Here is a 20,000-nt window from a genome sequence, read left to right on the forward strand (position 1 = left end):
ATGAGTGTTTTTATGAAAATTTTGTTTTGAAGGGGTGATTGCCAACTTCCTGTTCATTTTTGCTGAAGGATGTCAGTGTATGAAATCTAGCTCTAAGTCAGACCTACATAGAGGTTTTTGTTTCATGTCTCTACGATATTCGTACTGGGAGTTAGAGGAAGTCGTGTCTGTGTTTTTTTCCTAGGTGCTGCGGCACAGTGGTTCTTTTCTTTGAAGGCTCGTAAAATCAAAACCGTAGCACTTATCAAAACTCTTTGAGTATCCGTCAATCAGAAGGGTTCAATCTCTCTCCTGTAGTAGTTTGAAGCCGGAACGACAAACGCGCTCAGAGGAGATAATGTTTGATGTTTGGTGACCGCTTTTTACAAAAATTTTGTTTTGAAGGGGGGATATCGAACTTCCTGTTGATTTTTGCTGAAGGATGTCAATCTATGAAATGTAGGTCTAAGTGAGACCTACATAGAGGTTTTTGTTTCATGTCTGTAAGACGTTCCTACCGGAAGTTACAAGCAGTTTTGTCTGTTTTCCTCCGAGGAGCAGTTTTGTGTGTGTTTTATTCCTAGGGGGCGCTACAGCGCAATTTTGAGTTTTGGGGTTCGGTTTTTTTATTAGATCGCAATTTCCGCCAGTCCTGGTGTGTGTAAAAAGTTTGGTGAGTTTTGAAGTATTTTAAGGGGGTCAAATTACAGCTCAAATAGGCAAAAATGAGTGTTTTTATGAAAATGTTGTTTTGAAGGGGTGATTGCCAACTTCCTGTTGATTTTTGCTGAAGGATGTCAGTGTATGAAATCTAGCTCTAAGTCAGACCTACATAGAGGTTTTTGTTTCATGTCTCTACGATATTCGTACTGGGAGTTAGAGGAAGTTGTGTCTGTGTTTTTTTTCCTAGGTGCTGCGGCACAGTGGTTCTTTTCTTTGAAGGCTCGTAAAATCAAAACCGTAGCACTTATCAAAACTCTTTGAGTATCCGTCAATCAGAAGGGTTCAATCTCTCTCCTGTAGTAGTTTGAAGCCGAAACGACAAACGCGCTCAGAGGAGATTATGTTTGATGTTTGGTGACCGCTTTTTACAAGAATTTTGTTTTGAAGGGGGGATATCAAACTTCCTGTTGATTTTTGCTGAAGGATGTCAATCTATGAAATGTAGGTCTAAGTGAGACCTACATAGAGGTTTTTGTTTCATGTCTCTAAGACGTTTCTACCGGAAGTTACAAGCAGTTTTGTCTGTGTTTTCCTCTGAGGAGCAGTTTTGTCTCTGTTTTATTCAAAAATTGCGCTAGAGTGCAATTTTGAGTTTTGGGGTTCTTTTTTTTTATTAGATCTTAATTTCCACCAATCCTGATGTGTGTGAAAAGTTTGGTGAGTTTTGAAGTATTTTAAGGGGGTCAAATTACAGCTCAGAGGCAAAAATGAGTGTTTTTAGTAAACTTTTGTCTTGAAGGGGAAATTGCCAACTTCCTGTTGGTTTTTGCCCGAGGATGTTAAATTATGAAATGTAGGTCTAAGTGAGACCTACATAGAGGTTTTTGTTTCATGTCTCTACGACCTTCCTAGTGGGAGTTACAGGCAGTTTGTTTTTGTTTTTTCCTAGGGGGCGCTAGACCGCAATTTTGAGTTTTGGGGTTTGGTTTTTTTATTAGATGGCAATTTTCGCAGGTCCTGATGTGTGTGTCAAATATGGTGAGTTTTGAAGCATGTTAAGTGGGTCAAATTGCAGCTCGAAGAGGCGGCCGGTATAATAATAATAAAACCTTACAATAACAATAGGTCCTTTTCGTCCTATTGCAAAAGGACTCCCTTTGGGATTCCTTTGACAATGGTCCGTGCGGGCCCTAATAAGTCAATAAAATTAAGCAGTGGTACACAATTTAACAGTTAATGTTGTGGTAAACTTCTTTTTACACTTTTGTGACTTTCATGACACAAAAAAATGTGTCAGTAGTTAATGAGATTCAAGATGGCGACAGTTTGAATCTGAAAGGGACTAATGTAAACCCTCGTTTATTACCAAGCCTGACCATGGTAGATGAAGTTAATAAATGTACATTATTTATAAAATGTTATTTTCATAGATAGATCATAAAATAACAGTTTATAACCTCTTAAATATATATTTTTACATTATGAGAGCCCGCTAAACATGAAATAACATCTGCAGAGTCAACTCTACACTGGTTAAATCCAATATAGTAATGCTGCCTGAGGCTCAACCAATCAGTGGCACCGATACTGAACATTGGTTTGGTCCCATCTAGTGGCCAATACTACTGTGATACTGATATTTTTTATTCATTTACCTATTTCTATGCATAAATAGACATAATTTAGACTTCCCCCCCCACAAAAATAAATAGAATGAGCTAAAAAAAATTGTTTTAAATCTGCGATAGAGGGACGCCACAAACTTAGACCCACAATATGGCCAGGGACTAGGGCCGATACAACGATATCAATATATAGATTGCAATAGACGCGTAATGGATATACCGTAAATGAAAAATGTGTTCGATATCTATATGTTTTTTGGTGGAAGGAAACCGGAAGTTACAGAACAAGGTTGGTTGCAAAGACACTGTCGCTCTGGTAACCTAGCAAAAACAGGAAGTGTGGGAGGAACACGCTAACAACCAACCAGGTAACAGTATCAAGGTCATTAGCGCCATCTTGCTGCAAACTAAAGATGAGTGCTGCAGAAAGCAAAGAAATTGTCGATAAAACAAGAAAAAGTCACCTCGACAGTCAGGCAGTTTTTTGGATTTTTTTCAAATGGACCGAAGTCCTTAGCCGCGCTCACCTTTTTTTTCTTTTCAACCCTTGTCCGTTCCCTATTCGGGTATACAGAAACAACAGGTAGGAACTAAAGTGTAGGACTTTATAAATAAAATAAATTACAAAACATAAGAAATGTGCTACTTTAAAATAATAGTAATTTGATCTAATATTATTTAAATAATCACTGCATAACATAAATCAAACAAGAATGACAGAGCAGATTAAATGTTACACAGCCGTAATTTCCTGGCAATAACCCTGCAGAAAATACTTCTTCTCAGATTTTCTCTTTTAGAAATGTTGTTTTCGTTGTTTGAGTGCTTTCCATGGTTGTGTTGACATTTCCTTTTCTTTCTGCCTTGATAACTGACAAGATTATAATCAGAGGAAGGTTACATTTTGAATAAAAATGTTTACATTTTATACACAGTACAGGCCAAAAGTTTGGACACCTTAATGTGTTTTCTTTATTTTCATGACTATTTACATTGTAGATTGTCACATCAAAACTATGAATGAACACATGTGGAGTTATGTACTTAACAAAAAAAGGTGAAATAACTGAAAACACGTTTTATATTCTAGTTCCTTCAAAATAGCCACCCTTTGCTCTGATTACTGCATTGCACACTCTTGGCATTCTCTCCATGAGCCTCAAGAGGTAGTCACCTGAAATGGTTTTCACTTCACAGGTGTGCTTGAAGCTCATGGAGAGAATGCCAAGAGTGTGCAAAGCAGTAATCAGAGCAAAGGGTGGCTATTTTGAAGAAACTAGAATATAAAACATGTTTTCACATTTTTTTGTTAAGTACATAACTCCACATGTGTTCATTCATAGTTTTGATGTGACAATCTACAATGTAAATAGTCATGAAAATAAAGAAAACGTATTAAATGAGAAGGTGTCCAAACTTTTGGCCTGTACTGTATTTTTCTCCTAGTCCTTGTTTTGAATAGGTCATTAAAAAAATATCAATAATTAGCGATAGACCTATATAAAACACTTGTATTGCGAGCCCTATGAGGGATGACTGTATTTTGGTTTATGTTATTGGTGGGCAAATTTGGGAGTTGCCACGGTTACCTTGGCAGGGGCATGGATCCAAATGGCAGGGTTGAACAGAATGTGGTCGCACAGCTGCTTGAGCAACAAGATGCCGTTCTGCAAGTTGCTGAGGTATCTGGAGAAGGCCAGGACGATGTCCAGGACGGGCCGCGTCACGTGGACCTTGGAGGACTGCAGAGAGCGGGCAGAAATAAGCAGGAGGAGGGAAGGGGGAGAAGGACACATGCAAAAAGTGAAATCTAAGTAAGATTGAATATCTCAAATAAGGGTGATATTTGCTTATTTTCTGTCTGATAAGATCATTCTTCTCACTAAGCAGATTTGATGTTAGAGTGTTTTACTTGTTTTAAGTGTTTTGCTCCTAAATGATGTCAGTAAGATATTACAGCTGAGATTTAATGAGCTATATTGAGTAAAACATGCTTGAAACTAGAATATCAAGTGTTGCAAAGCTGTGTCATCAACACTCACAAGTAGAAAACTACTTTTTTAAAGTCATAATTTCTTATTTCAAGCATGAAATAAAAAATCATGACTTTGACACAATTGTGTCTCATAATTAAAACCGATGACAGCCAAATGGACTTTGCTGTTTTATTTTCAATGAAACAATATGCAATCAAAGTTGCTCAAATTTGATGACCTTGTTAAATATAATACATTAATAATCTTATAAGACGAGTGCAGGCTCATAACTTGAGAGGCTTTGGATATTTCTTATTGCCGAGAGCTCAAACCACACGTAAATGTTTTTGTGTGTCTGTATGCGGAGTAAAACTATGGAACAAACTGGACTTGCAACACAAGCAATGCCAAACTATTAATGGATTTAAACTATTATACAAACATGGGGTCTGGTTCAAATATAGATATGAGGGTCTTTAATTTGACCTGCTGTTGTACTCTGTCTCAAAGTGTAACATGTGCTCAATGTTTCCTTACCATTATTGCTATGTTGTCTATTACCATTATTGCTATGTTGTCTATTACCATTATTGCTATGTTGTCTAATACCATTATTGCTATGTTGTCTATTATCATAGTTGGTATATTCATTATTCCTACATTGTTGATACAAATGATTGTTACAGTGTAAATATTATTGTTACCTGTGGTAATGCCACTATGATACAACATCTGTATTATAATCCGTGAACAAAGTAAGAGTGAGACTCATGTGAATAATCACTGAATGGAGAACTGGGGGTGGGATTAAATAAATGATCTTCTTCCCACTCCCTTTCAGGCAAAACTGGACAATCATGCATTACATACTGTACATTACCTTTTGCACTATATTAATTTTTATTATTTTGTGTTGTCAACTTTGTACTTTTTTATGTCATTGCCTGAAATAAATAAATAAATAAAAAAATGAAAAATGAAAATAGAACATATGTACTCATATAGTAGTACAGTTGGCACAGTACAGCAAACTGACAGTTAATATTTAAACATTTAACATGTGACATTTCTAACTATTTTGAACAGAAATAGTTCTTGCACATACATATATATATATACATATATATACATATATATATACATATATATATACATATATATATATATATATATATATATATATATATATATATATATATATATATATATATATATATATATATATATATATATATATATATATATATATACCACACTAAAACAACACCTCCAGGCAACTTCAACCCTTGACTAACACCCTCCCCCCTCCACATCCCACCTCCCCGGATTGTAAATAACCAAATGTAAATAATCAAATGTATTTCTAATGTATATACTTGTTCTTATGCTATCTGAACTCACTATGTTCTCTGCTCGCTGTACATATCCTACCAAGTCAGTCCTACACTATTTCAATGTCCATTTCTCTGATGATGCAATTGTTGATGACTGAAGTGCTGATATCAACCAAACCCTCCACATCCCACCCCTCGGATTGTAAATAATGTAAATAATTCAATGTATATACTCTGATTATTAACCTGTGTGATGACTGTATTATGATGATAGTATATATTTGTATCATGAATTGATTAACGTGGACCCCGATTTAAACAAGTTGAAAAACTTATTGGGGTGTTACCATTTAGTGGTCAATTGTACGGAATATGTACTGTACTGTACTGTGCAATCTACTAATAAAAGTTTCAATCCATCAATATATTTATATATTCCTTGCGCACTAATTGACTGAAAGAGCACGCACTTGGCGCGATGATGTCATTTTATGGATGGGAAAATGCAAGAAATGTAATGGCGAGCGCATATCATTATGTCAAGATAATGGCACTAGCATTTACTTCATTTAAGAATATTTTTCAACATATTGAGCAAAAAGGTCTCTTTTTTTTCTACCAAGAAAAGTGCACTTGTTATTAGTGAGAATATACTTATTTTAAGCTATTTTTGGGTTCATTGAGGTTAGCTAATTTGACTTGTTTTGGAAAGTCTTGACAGGCCAAATTTTCTTGTTCTATTGGCAGATAATTTTGCTTAGTTCAAGTAAAATACCCCTAACTTTTGTATTTTTTTTTCTTGTTTTTAAACACTGACTTTTTGCAGTGCACATGCAGACCAAGGTGAGGAGGAGTTCCTCTTTTGCCTTGGAAGCACCCAAAAAAAATGTGCATTTGTACTTCCTACCTTCTCCAAAGTGTACCCGATGACCAGGAAGCCTTTGCAGGCCAGAACCTGCTCTTGCATAGCCACAGAGTTCTTCAGGAGCTCCATGACAAAGGACAGCAGCGTGCAGCTAGAAGGCAAACAACAAACAGTCAGAGCGCTGACAGACAGTAACAATAATCTGCGTGAGCTGCTGACAAAGCCGGGAGTGTGAAGGGCGCACACGACATGGGATGTGATTGAATGAGGGTGTCGTGTCCCCATTGTGCTGGCGGAACACCATCGTGAGGCATTGTCGCCTGGAAGAAGGGCGAGCGCAGCGGCACATGCGGAGCTCAAAATGTGACGCCATTCAGGTTATAATTGCGAAGCACACTGCAAAAAGTGAAATCTAAGTAAGATGAAATATCTCAAATAAGGGTGATATTTGCTTACTTTCTGCCTGATAAGATAATTCTTCTCACTAAGCAGATTTGATGTTAGAGTGTTTTACTTGTTTTAAGTGTTTTGCTCCTAAATGATGTCAGTAAGATATTACAGCTTGTTGCTGAGATTTGATGAGCTATATTGAGTAAAACATGCTTGAAACTAGAATATCAACTGTTGCAAAGCTGTGTCATCAACACTCACAAGTAGAAAACTACTTTTTTAAAGTCATAATTTCTTACTTCAAGCATGTAAAAAAAAAAATCATGATGCTAAAAAAAAAAATCATGATGCCGAGTGCATATCATTATGTCAAGATAATGGCACTAGCATTTACTTTATTTAAGAATATTTTTCAACACATTGAGCAAAAAGGTCTATTTTTTTTTTCTACCAAGAAAAGTGCACTTGTTATTAGTGAGAAAATACTTATTTTAATGTATTTTTGGGTTCATTGAGGTTAGCTAATTTGACTTGTTTTGGAAAGTCTTGACAAGCCAAATTTTCTTGTTCTATTGGCAGATCATTTTGCTTAGTTCAAATAAAATACCCCTCATTTTTGTATTTTTTTCTTGTTTTTGAACACTGACTTTTTGCAGTGTAGGGACTGAAAGTACTGACAGCCTACAGAACCAGGCCAGACACTACAAAGTTCTACAGGAGCTTAAATTAATCATAGTTTTCAACATATTGAGGAAAAAGGTTTAATTTGTTTTTCTACCAAGAAAATTGCACTTGTTATTAGTGAGAATATACTTATTTTAATGTATTTTTGGGTTCATTGAGGTTAGCTAATTTTATTTGTTTTGGAAAGTCTTGACAAGCCCAATTTTCTTGTTCTATTGGCAGATAATTTTGCTTAGTTCAAGTAAAATACCCCTCTTTTTTTTTCTTGTTTTTGAACACTGACTTTTTGCAGGGCAGGAGTGCGAATTATTGAATAAAAGTGTTGCCATTGTACTGTCATACAAAAATAAAACGAGGTTAATGTTAAAATTAGGGCTGTCAAACTATTAAAATATTTAATCTGGATTCATCGCATTTTGCTCATAGTTAACTCGAAATTAATCACGATTATCACAGACAAATAAATATTTTCTTCATTAGGAAGTGTAACATACAGATCATTTTTTATCAAGTTTTTAAAACTATGAATGGACAGTTTGTCTGCTTTGATGACAAGTTTATTAAACATTTTGCGTTTATCAACTCAACACAAAATGGACATAAATACGCTTTTAATGACAGTGAAAACCTTACCTTGGTTGGTGCATCACTGATAGAATTTAGGAGCACATGCATTCAGGGGAGAGGGGCTACACATCCATGTTTAGATAAAGTAAAGTAAAGTACCAATGATTGTCACACACACACTAGAAGTGGCAAAATTATTCTCTGCATTTGACCCATCACCCTTGATCACCCACTGGGAGGTGAGGGGAGCAGTGAGCAGCAGTGGTGACCGCGCCCGGAAATCATTTTTGGTGATTCAACCCCCAATTCCAACCCTTGATGCTGAGTGTCAAGCAGGGAGGTAATGGCTCCCATTTTTATAGTCTTTGGTATGACTTGGCCGGGGTTTGAACTCCCGACCTACCCATCTCAGGGCGGACACTCTAACCACAAGGCCACTGAGGCCACTGGATACCAGTTTTCCACATTAATAAAAACAAGATATGAATTGTTACGATCATGGTTTGATTGTCAAAGATGTTTGGTAATGTAATCTGTGATATTTCCACCTGAAAAAATGCTTCTGATATTCTGTACATTACATGTTGAACCACTTCATGATATTCATATTGCTACTAGGTAGAAAAGCTATATACAAGACAAGCATTGTCCATTTAGCTTCCTCTATTTATTAATAAAGTATAATATTCAAACTGCTAAACATTCTGTAATTAAGGACTCTCAACCACAACATGCTATAAAAGAAAATAAATAATATTTCAACCTGCCACAAAATTCCCCCCCACCCACAATCCTCATTTAGTAGAAATATCACAGATTACTAGGGGTGTAACGGTACGTGTATTTGTATTGAACCGTTCCGGTACGGGGGTGTTGGTTCGGTTCGGAGGTGTACCGAATGAGTTTCCACACGGACATATTAAGTAGCGTAACGCACGTTGTGTAAACAATGCACACCGAGGCACAACACACGGCATGCTAGCAGCTAACGGGCTAGGATAGACTGACCATACGTCCTCTTTTCACCGGACATGTCCTCTTTTGCGGAGTTTCTTAAATGCCTCAAATGTCCGGCATTTTGAGTTAGGATTGCGTGTATTTTCAATGTACGTTCAGGGTTAAGAAGGGGTTAAAAACAAAACAAACAGCAGCATTGGTGAGGGAGGGGCAGAGACAGAGAGAGAGAGAGAAAGAGTTATGATAAACGCGCATGCGTCGCCAGGCTCTGCTTTTTATCCATAGATTTATCACATTTAATGTTTTATTATCTATAGCAGGGGTGTCAAAAGTGTGCCCCGGAGGCCATTTGCGGCCCACAGCTAATGTTTTAAAGGCCCACGGCACATTCTAAAAATACTATTCAAATAAACAAAAACATAACAAAAGTGAAATAAAAAAGCTTAAAAGTTAAATGTCATTTAGAAAAAGTTGCAATGTTGACTAATAAAACAAAGCTGTTTTTTTTCTTTCAAACTGTCATTGCTCAAAACATAATATTAGGGATGTCCGATAATGGCTTTTTGCCGATATCCGATATTCCGATATTGTCCAACTCTTTAATTACAGATACCGATATCAACCGATACCGATATCAACCGATATATGCAGTCGTGGAATTAACACATTATTATGCCTAATTTGGACAACCATGTATGGTGAAGATAAGGTACTTTTTCAAAAAAATACTAAAATAAAATAACTAAATTAAAAACATTTTCTTGAATAAAAAAGAAAGTAAAACAATATAAAAACAGTTACATAGAAACTAGTAATTAATGAAAATTAGTAAAATGAAGTGTTAAAGATTAGTATTATTAGTGGAGCAGCAGCACGCACAATCATGTGTGCTTACGGACTGTATCCCTTGCAGACTGTATTGATATATATTGATATATAATGTAGGAACCAGAATATTGATAACAGAAAGAAATGGGGGGAGGGAGGTTTTTTGGGTTGGTGCACTAATTGTAAGTGTATCTTGTGTTTTTTATGTTGATTTAATAAAAAAAATAAAAATAAAAATAAAAAAACGATACAGATAATAAAAAAACCGACACCGATAATTTCCGATATTACATTTTAACGCATTTATCGGCCGATAATATCGGCAGGCCGATATTATCGGACATCCCTACATAATATTGAATCAAAATCAATGTTATGATGAATTATTGACCTATCCAAGGTTCCCATTACTTCACACCAAATATTCCACTAAGAAAAATATTTTTGGTGGAAGATTTTGCAAATTTGGTAAATAAATAACCAAAAAATGTATATTTTGTTGTTTTCTTACTGTACCGAAAATGAACCGAACCGTGACCTCTAAACCGAGGTACGTACCGAACCCAAATTTTTGTGTACCGTTACACCCCTACAGATTACATAACAAAACACCGTTGACAGTAAAGCATGATCGCAAGGTGAGCCACTTTTCATTTTGGTTAGCTTAGTTAGACTTTTATTTTGAAAGCCGGAAATGCGCGATTGGTTTGAAAAGAGGTGTCTTGACATGATTTGACGCCAGACAGACTTTTTGCAACAAAAAAGTGCCTCTCGACTACCAATCTTCATTTTTCCTGAGCTTGTATCTAGAGATGTCCGATAATATCGGCCGGCCGATATTATCGGCCGATAAATGCTTTAAAATGTAATATCGGAAATTATCGGTATCTGTTTTTTTTATTATCGGTATGGTTTTTTTTTTTGTTTTTTTTTAATTAAATCCACATAAAAAACATAAGATACACTTACAATTAGTGCACCAACCCAAAAAAACCTCCCCCATTTACACTCATTCACACAAAAGGGTTGTTTCTTTCTGTTATTAATATTCTGCTTCCTACATTATATATCAATATATATCAATACAGTCTGCAAGGGATACAGTCCGTAAGCACACATGATTGTGCGTGCTGCTGCTCCACTAATAGTACTAACCTTTAACAGTTAATTTTACTCATTTTCATTAATTACTAGTTTCTATGTAACTGATTTTATATTGTTTTACTTTCTTTTTTATTCAAGAAAATGTTTTAAATGTATTTATCTTATTTTATTTTATTAATTTAAAAAAAAAAGGACCTTATCTTCACCATACCCGGTTGTCCAAATTAGGCATAATAATGTGTTAATTCCACAACTGTATATATCAGTATCGGTATCGGTAATTAAAGAGTTGGACAATATCGGAATATCGGATATCGGCAAAAAGCCATTATCGGACATCCCTACTTGTATCCCATCTTACCAAACCAGCTACATTGACAATCTACATTTTATGCAAAGGATTTGAACCCATCTGCGCTGTTGATTGCGCGACAATTTCTAGGAAGATTACTAATGACGATGGATTAATTTGATTAATTGCCTTAACTTTGACAGCACTAGTAGTTACGCTATCATTATCATTATCATTATGAGTGTGCGTGTGCGTTGCCATAGTTACCAGACAGAGGTGTCCAGCTCGTGGCTGGAGGGCTGGCAAAAATCCAGCTGTGCAAAGAGTGGGAAGAGGACCTGCACTCCGCCGATGGAGTGTATGCCGCTCTGAACCGAATGAGTCACCACCGCCTTCACATCCTGCAGACACATACACACGCGGTGTTAAACCTTATAATTAATATGCACCAATATTTACAGTAGAGGTGTCCCACAGCCACCTTTTCACTTCAGACACAATATTATGTATACAGTCATTGATCCCATTAAATATCAGCAGGAAACAAATGTACTTTCATTATGTTGTAGTGTGAAATAGATAAGGCTTGATCAAGTGAAATTGAATGGTAGATACGTAAAACACTAGCCTATTAATTGGAATTATGCAGTCCTTAAGTTAAAGCAGAGTGGTAAATAGTTTTGGCCGACACCTTGTGGCCACAATAATTCACTAATGCCGCAGTAAGTTGAATGATGCAGACACGTTTGTTACTGGATACGTTGCAATATGCTTCTTGCTTTGGGAGGCGTATCTGTAAGTAATATGCAACCTGGGGTTGCGCAATATAGACGGTATAAATTACATACATTTGGCTGAAGATGGAGTTTTTAATATAATCATTATATTGTGATAATGCATATTGACACAAACATTCAATGTTGATGCAAAAACACGCTCCCAAAATGAAAACCAAGCTTAAACCTGCACACTGTTACTACAAGAAGTTATGATACTATACCATCATTTATTTAAGTAAATTTTAATTTAAAATGTTTGAGTATTAATGAATATAATTATATATATATATATATATATATATATATATATATATATATATATATATATATATATATATATATATATATATATATATATATATATATATATGATCAAGTGAAATTGAATGGTAGATACGTAAAACACTAGCCTATTAATTGGAATTATGCGGTCCTTAAGTTAAAGCATATATATACATATACATATATATATATACATATATATATATATATATATATATATATATATATATATATATATACATATACATATATATATATACATATATATATATATATACATATACATATATATATACATATACATATATATATATACATATATATATATATATACATATACATATATACACATACACATATATACACATACACATATATACACATACACATATATATATATATATATATATATATATATATATATATATATATATATATATATATATATATATATATATATATATATATATATATATATGTATACATACAGTACAGGCCAAAGGTTTGGACACACCTTCTCATTCAATGCGTTTTCTTTATTTATTTATTTTTTTCATTTTATATTTATTGACATCCAGCATCAGACATTCCTATCCACTACATCATATTCACATACATCATATATCGGTTGTCTGCCCTAAATGTCAAAATATTTTTGTTTATATCCCAACCATGACACCCCCTCCTCCCCCCAAAAAAGAAAGGAACAGCAAAAAAAACAACAAAGTAGTATCTACAAATACATTAATTAAATACAACAGAGGGGTGTGGGTGGTAGATGTCATGTTATTTCTAATTAAATGGAAAAATAAAGAGGCCAAAGAAACTTTACATTAGGGCTGCAACTAACGATTAATTTGATAATCGATTAATCTGTCGATTATTACTTCGATTAATCGATTAATAATCGGATAAAAGAGACAAACTACATTTCTATCCTTTCCAGTATTTTATTGAAAAAAAACAGCATACTGGCACCACACTTATTTTGATTATTGTTTCTCAGCTGTTTGTGCATAATTATAAATTATAAATAAAGGTTTATTTTTTTTATTTTTAAAAAAATATATATATATATAAAATATATATATATATATATAAAATATATATATATATATATATATATATATATATATATATATACATACATACATATATATATATATATATATATACATATATATATACATATATATATATATATATGTACATATATATATATATATATGTACATATATATATATATATATATATATACATATATATATATATATATATATATACATATATATATATATATATATACATATATATATATATATATATACATATATATATATATATATATATATACATATATATATATATATATATATATATATATATATATATATATATATATATATATATATATATATATATATATATATATATATATATATATATATATATATATTTTTTTTTTTCAAAATTTTTTAAAAAGCCTCTGTGCATGCGCATAGCATGGATCCAACAAATCAATGACTAAATTAATCGGCAACTATTTTTATAATCGATTTAATCGATTAGTTGTTGCAGCCCTACTTTACATATATTTAAACTACACAAATATTTGTTATTCATTATTTGTGTCAACATTTCAGGCTTTTCTCATTAAATTATGCTTTTTTGCTCTATTTTTTTTCTTCTATATACAGTACAGGCCAAAAGTTTGGACACACCTCATTCAATGTGTTTTCTTTATTTTCATGATTATTTACATTGTAGATTGTCACATCAAAACTATGAATGAACACATGTGGAGTTATGTACTTAACAAAAAAAGGTGAAATAACTGAATATACACTACCGTTCAAAAGTTTGGGGTCACCCAAACAATTTAGTGGAATAGCCTTCATTTCTAAGAACAAGAATAGACTGTCGAGTTTCAGATGAAAGTTCTCTTTTTCTGGCCATTTGGAGCGTTTAATTGACCCCACAAATGTGATGCTCCAGAAACTCAATCTGCTCAAAGAAAGGTCCGTTTTGTAGCTTCTGTAACGAGCTAAACTGTTTTCAGATGTGTGAACATGATTGCACAAGGGTTTTCTAATCATCAATTAGCCTTCTGAGCCAATGAGCAAACACATTGTACCATTAGAACACTGGAGTGATAGTTGCTGGAAATGGGCCTCTATACAACTATGTAGATATTGCACCAAAAACCAAACATTTGCAGCTAGAATAGTCATTTACCACATTAGCAATGTATAGAGTGTATTTCTTTAAAGTTAAGACTAGTTTAAAGTTACCTTCATTGAAAAGTACAGTGCTTTTCCTTCAAAAATAAGGACATTTCAATGTGACCCCAAACTTTTGAACGGTAGTGTATATTCTAGTTTCTTCAAAATAGCCACCCTTTGCTCTGATTACTGCTTTGCACACTCTTGGCATTCTCTCCATGAGCTTCAAGAGGTAGTCACCTGAAATGGTTTTCACTTCACAGGTGTGCTTGAAGCTCATGGAGAGAATGCCAAGAGTGTGCAAAGCAGTAATCAGAGCAAAGGGAAACTAGAATATAAAACATGTTTTCAGTTATTTCACCTTTTTTTTTGTTAAGTACATAACCCCACATGTGTTCATTCATAGTTTTGATGTGACAATCTACAATGTAGTCATGAAAATAAAGATTGAATGAGAAGGTGTGGCCAAACTTTTGGCCTGTACTGTATGTACATATAATTATATTCATTAATACTCAAAAAGATTAAAATTAAATTAAATAAATGATAAAAAAATAAAAAAACTTGTTACGAAATGTGGGACCAGTAGCAACATAATGTTGACCTTTATTACGGGTCTAAGAGGAGCACCAACATTTGCATTTCAAAACATGGGAAATCTCCTGGGAAAATTGGTAAAAATATGGAATTTCTCTACAACACAATAACTCACCATTTAGTCAATTGTCTACAATTTAATAGCAGCTGAGGGATTTAATACATTGTAAGGTTTTCTCGTGAGGAACCCTGAATTATTGCTAACATTTTAATAAAAAACAATTCTGGGCTCCTTTAAGTAGTTTATAGTTGAGACATTTTTCAAGCTGGCTGACATCATTTCTTCGGGATGTTACAGAAAGTAGGAGAATGTGTGAGGTGCTGCTGACTCTTCTTTACTAACGTAATAACTCTCCTATTTGTCAAAATATTTACACAAAGTTTGGACTTTTTAGCCGTGTTAATGCTGCAGTGGGGAAAAAAGGGAACTTTTCTCAAGCAGGGACTACTGTGGTTATTAATATCTACTTCACTAATTATTTTTTATATATTAAAGACTGGTATGTGTATATATATTAGGTTTGTCTCGATACCAATATATTTCGATACTTTTTAAAATAAAGGGGGACCACAAACAAATGTCATTATTGGCTTTATTTTAACAACAAATCTTAGGGTACATGAAACATATGTTTATTATTGTAATTTAGTCCTTAAATAAAATAGTGAACATACTAGACAACTTGTCTTTTAGTAGTAAGTAAACAAACAAAGACTCCTAATTAGTCTGCAGTAACATATTGTGTCATTTATACACCTATTATTTTGTCAACATTATGAGGGACAAGCTGTAAAAATTGATTATTAAACTACTTGTTCATTCACTGTTAATATCTGCTTATTTTCAGTTTTAAAATGTTCTTTCTACACTTCTGTTAAAATGTAATAATCACTTATTCTTCTGTTGTTTAATACTTTACATTAGTTTCGGATGATACCACAAATTTAGGTATCAATCCGATACCAAGTAGTTACAGGATCATACATTGGTCATAATTTAAGTTCTCATGTGTCCAGGGACGTATTTACTGAGTTTATGAAGATAAGAATTAAAAACAAAAAAAAGATTTTGTGACGATAAAAAATATAGATGTAGTCATAGTAGTATCGACTAGATACGCTCCTGTACTTGGTATCATTACAGTGGATGTCAGGTGTAGATCCACCCGTGGCGTTTGTTTACATTGACGCTGGTGAGCTATTGTATCCTCCTACGGTGTGTAGTGAAGCATGTTTAGCTATTCCTCGTCCTCCAGTGATAATGTTACTTGTAAGAAACGTACTTTATTTGTCGCCATGGAGGCGAGGATTAGTGATTTAGAAGTAGCTAAAACACTGCAGACTGCAGATGGATGTTAGCTGCTAGTGAGCTAGCCATGTCTTAAAGCACCTCTTCCTGAGGGTGTTTCAGTGTTATAACTTCACCTTTATTGTCAGTTTTTAAGCCAAAATGCGTTCACTCTCTCTTTTCTGTCTACACACTGTGTCTGCTTGTAAGTACTCTGTGATTGTGCGCTGCCGAACATGCTCCTCTGCTCGTAAAACCAGCAATGTCATGACGTGACGACGCACCGTCATGCCTTTTAAAAAATAAAATATGGGGAACCGGTACTTTTCAAACAGAGTATAGTACCGTTTTTGATTCATTAGTACCGCGATACTATACTAGTACCGGTATACCGTACAACCCTTGTATATAGTGTATCTGCTGATGTAGTTATATTGTAGTTGGATTAATAAAAAGGCCGATACCGATATACGTCAAAATGCCAAATGTTTAAAATCGGTGCAGGAGATAGCAAGTTATGTATAAAGTGTCGGGCAGCTGAGGGAACTGTTGTTAATTTATTGTGGCAATGTCAGAGAAGAAAAGAGTTATGGTTGAAAACAACAAAAGAAGCAATCACATTCCTAAATATAAACATCCTAATGACACTGCAAACTTGTATTCTTGGTGATCTGCATCAATTTAGTAACGTGTCAAAAAGTAAAAATCCATTTCTTTCAATATGCATAATAACAAAAAGGGTAATATTAGCTAAATGGATAGATGTTGATAATCATACTGACTGGTATACACAAGCTATGGAGATATCGGTAAAAAAAAACTGCATTTAGTTGAGATAATAATGAGTCATATATTGGAATATGGGATCCATTATTTAAATTTGTTTTAACTATTAATTGAACCTAAAATATAACTTATTTTATCTTTGTGGAAAATATTGGACACGATGTGTTGTCAAACTTATGAGATGTGATGCAAGTGTAAGTCACTGACAATATTATTCATTTTTAAATGTTTAAATTAGATTTTTTTATAAATGGCTGTAATGATAATGTTAATGGGGGATTTCTAATCACTGCTATGTTGGAATTCTTATTACTATTGATACTGTTGTTGATATTATTCATTTTTGTTTGACTACTTTTGGATTGTTTTGTGTCATGTTTGTGTGTCCTCTCAATTACTCCATTGATTGCTATTCTGAATGTTGCAGGATTTGGAATTGGAATTGTATTATTATTGTTAGAGATGTCCGATAATATTGGACTGCCGATATTATCGGCCGATAAATGCTTTAAAATGTAATATCGGAAATTATCGGTATCGGTTTCAAAAAGTAAAATGTATGACTTTTTAAAAGGTTGCTGTGTACACGGATGTAGGGAGAAGTACAGAGCACCAATAAACCTTAAAGGCACTGCCTTTGCGTGCCGGCCCAATCACTTAATACTTACGGCTTTTCACACACACAAGTGAATGCAAGCATACTTGGTCAACAGCCATACAGGTCACACTGAGGGTGGCCGTATAAACAACTTTAACACTGTTACAAATATGCGCCACACTGTGAACCCACACCAAACAAGAATGACAAACACATTTCGGGAGAACATCCGCACCGTAACACAACATAAACACAACAGAACAAATACCCAGAACCCCTTGCAGCACTAACTCTTCCGGGACGCTACAATATACACCCCCCGCTGCCCCCTACCCCCTCCCACCTCAACCCCGAGGCATGTTTTGAGGCATGTTAAAAAAAATAATGCACTTTGTGACTTCAATAATAAATATGGCAGTGCCATGTTGGCATTTTTTTCCATAACTTGAGTTGATTTATTTTGGAAAACCTTTTTACATTGTTTAATGCAGGGGTCACCAACCTTTTTGAAACCAAGAGCTACTTCTTGGGTACTGATTAATGCGAAGGGCTACCAGTTTGATACACACTTAAATAAATTGCCAGAAATAGCCAATTTGCTCAATTTACCTTTAACTCTATGTTATTATTAATAATTAATGATATTTACACTTAATTAATCGGTTTAAAAGAGGAGAAAACACAAAAAAAATGACAATTACATTTTGAAACATAGTTTATCTTCAATTTCGACTCTTTAAAATTCAAAATTCAACCGAAAAAAAGAAGAGAAAAACTAGCTAATTCGAATGTTTTTGAAAAAATTAAAAAAATAATTTATGGAACATCATTAGTAATTTTTCCTGATAAAGATTAATTTTAGAATTTTGATGACATGTTTTAAATAGGATAAAATCCAATCTACACTTTGTTAGAATATATAACAAATTGGACCAAGCTATATTTCTAACAAAGACAAATCATTATTTCTTCTAGATTTTCCAGAACAAAAATTTTAAAAGAAATTCAAAAGACTTTGAAATAAGATTTAAATTTGATTCTACAGATTTTTTAGATTTGCCAGAATAATTTTTTTGAATTTTAATCATAATAAGTTTGAAGAAATATTTCACAAATATTCTTTGTCGAAAAAACAGAAGCTAAAATGAAGAATTAAATTAAAATGTATTTATTATTCTTTACAATGAAATAAAAAAATGTACTTGAACATTGATTTAAATTGTCAGGAAAGAAGAGGAAGGAATTTAAAAGGTAAAAAGGTATATTGGTTTAAAAATCCTAAAATCATTTTTAAGGTTGTATTTTTTCTCTAAAATTGTCTTTATGAAAGTTATAAGAAGCAAAGTAAAAAAATTTATGAATTTATTTAAACAAGTGAAGAGCAAGTCTTTAAAATATTTTCTTGGATTTCCAAATTCTATTTGAGTTTTGTCTCTCTTAGAATTAAAAATGTCGAGCAAAGCGAGACCAGCTTGCTAGTAAATAAATACAATTTAAAAAATAGATGCAGCTCACTGGTAAGTGCTGCTATTTGAGCTATTTTTAGAACAGACCAGCGGGCTACTCATCGGGTCCTTACGGGCTACCTGGTGCCCGCGGGCACCGCGTTGGTGACCCCTGGTTTAATGCATCCAGCGGGGCATCACAACAAAATTAGGCATAATAATGTGTTAATTCCACCACTGTATATATTGGTTGATATCGGAATCGGTAATTAAGAGTTGGACAATATCGGAATATCAAATATCGGCAAAAAAGCCATTAAAGGACATCTCTAATTATTGTATATTATTTTGTTGGACTGATTTAATAAAATATACAAATGAAAAAGCCAAATTTTGGCCAGGCCCATCTCTAGAAAAAAGGTAACTTTGTCAAAAAGTTTGTGTTTCTATAATCAGCAGACGTGGAGGTGTTTCCAGCAGGTGCAGTCTTTAATGAGGCTGCTAAATTGAAAAGGCGCCAACTGTGTCTCTCTCTTTAGCGTGATGGAGTACAGAAAAGTGTTGGTGGAAAGAAGGTTACCTGGAGCATGAGCGCATGTGGCGAATGGACAAAAATGGATGCGTTGTCCTTCGGGGAGGACTCCAGGCAGAGCTGGGCGTCTGTGGCGCGAGGGTTGTAGGCAAAGGCGATGCAGGAGGACAGCTTGCCGTCGTACAGCAGGGACTTGTGGTGCTCCGC

At 33.9% G+C, this 20,000-nt stretch overlaps 1 protein-coding gene across 1 annotated transcript in view; it reads right to left on the bottom strand.

Moving 5' to 3' along the window:
* The window catches only part of lrba (LPS-responsive vesicle trafficking, beach and anchor containing), a 503,640-nt gene that overhangs the window by 395,450 nt on the left and 88,190 nt on the right, over positions 1-20,000 (bottom strand). The window contains exons 10-13 of the mRNA XM_062033425.1: positions 19,842-20,000; positions 11,532-11,665; positions 6,485-6,593; positions 3,857-4,009 (exon numbers count right to left, since the gene is read on the bottom strand). The exon at positions 19,842-20,000 is cut by the window's right edge and continues 39 nt beyond it. Of these exons, the coding sequence (XP_061889409.1) occupies positions 3,857-4,009; positions 6,485-6,593; positions 11,532-11,665; positions 19,842-20,000 (555 nt within the window). The remainder of the gene's footprint in view (positions 1-3,856; positions 4,010-6,484; positions 6,594-11,531; positions 11,666-19,841) is intronic.

This window comes from Entelurus aequoreus, linkage group LG22, assembly GCF_033978785.1.
Source record: "Entelurus aequoreus isolate RoL-2023_Sb linkage group LG22, RoL_Eaeq_v1.1, whole genome shotgun sequence".
NCBI classification, from domain to species: Eukaryota; Metazoa; Chordata; class Actinopteri; order Syngnathiformes; family Syngnathidae; genus Entelurus; species Entelurus aequoreus.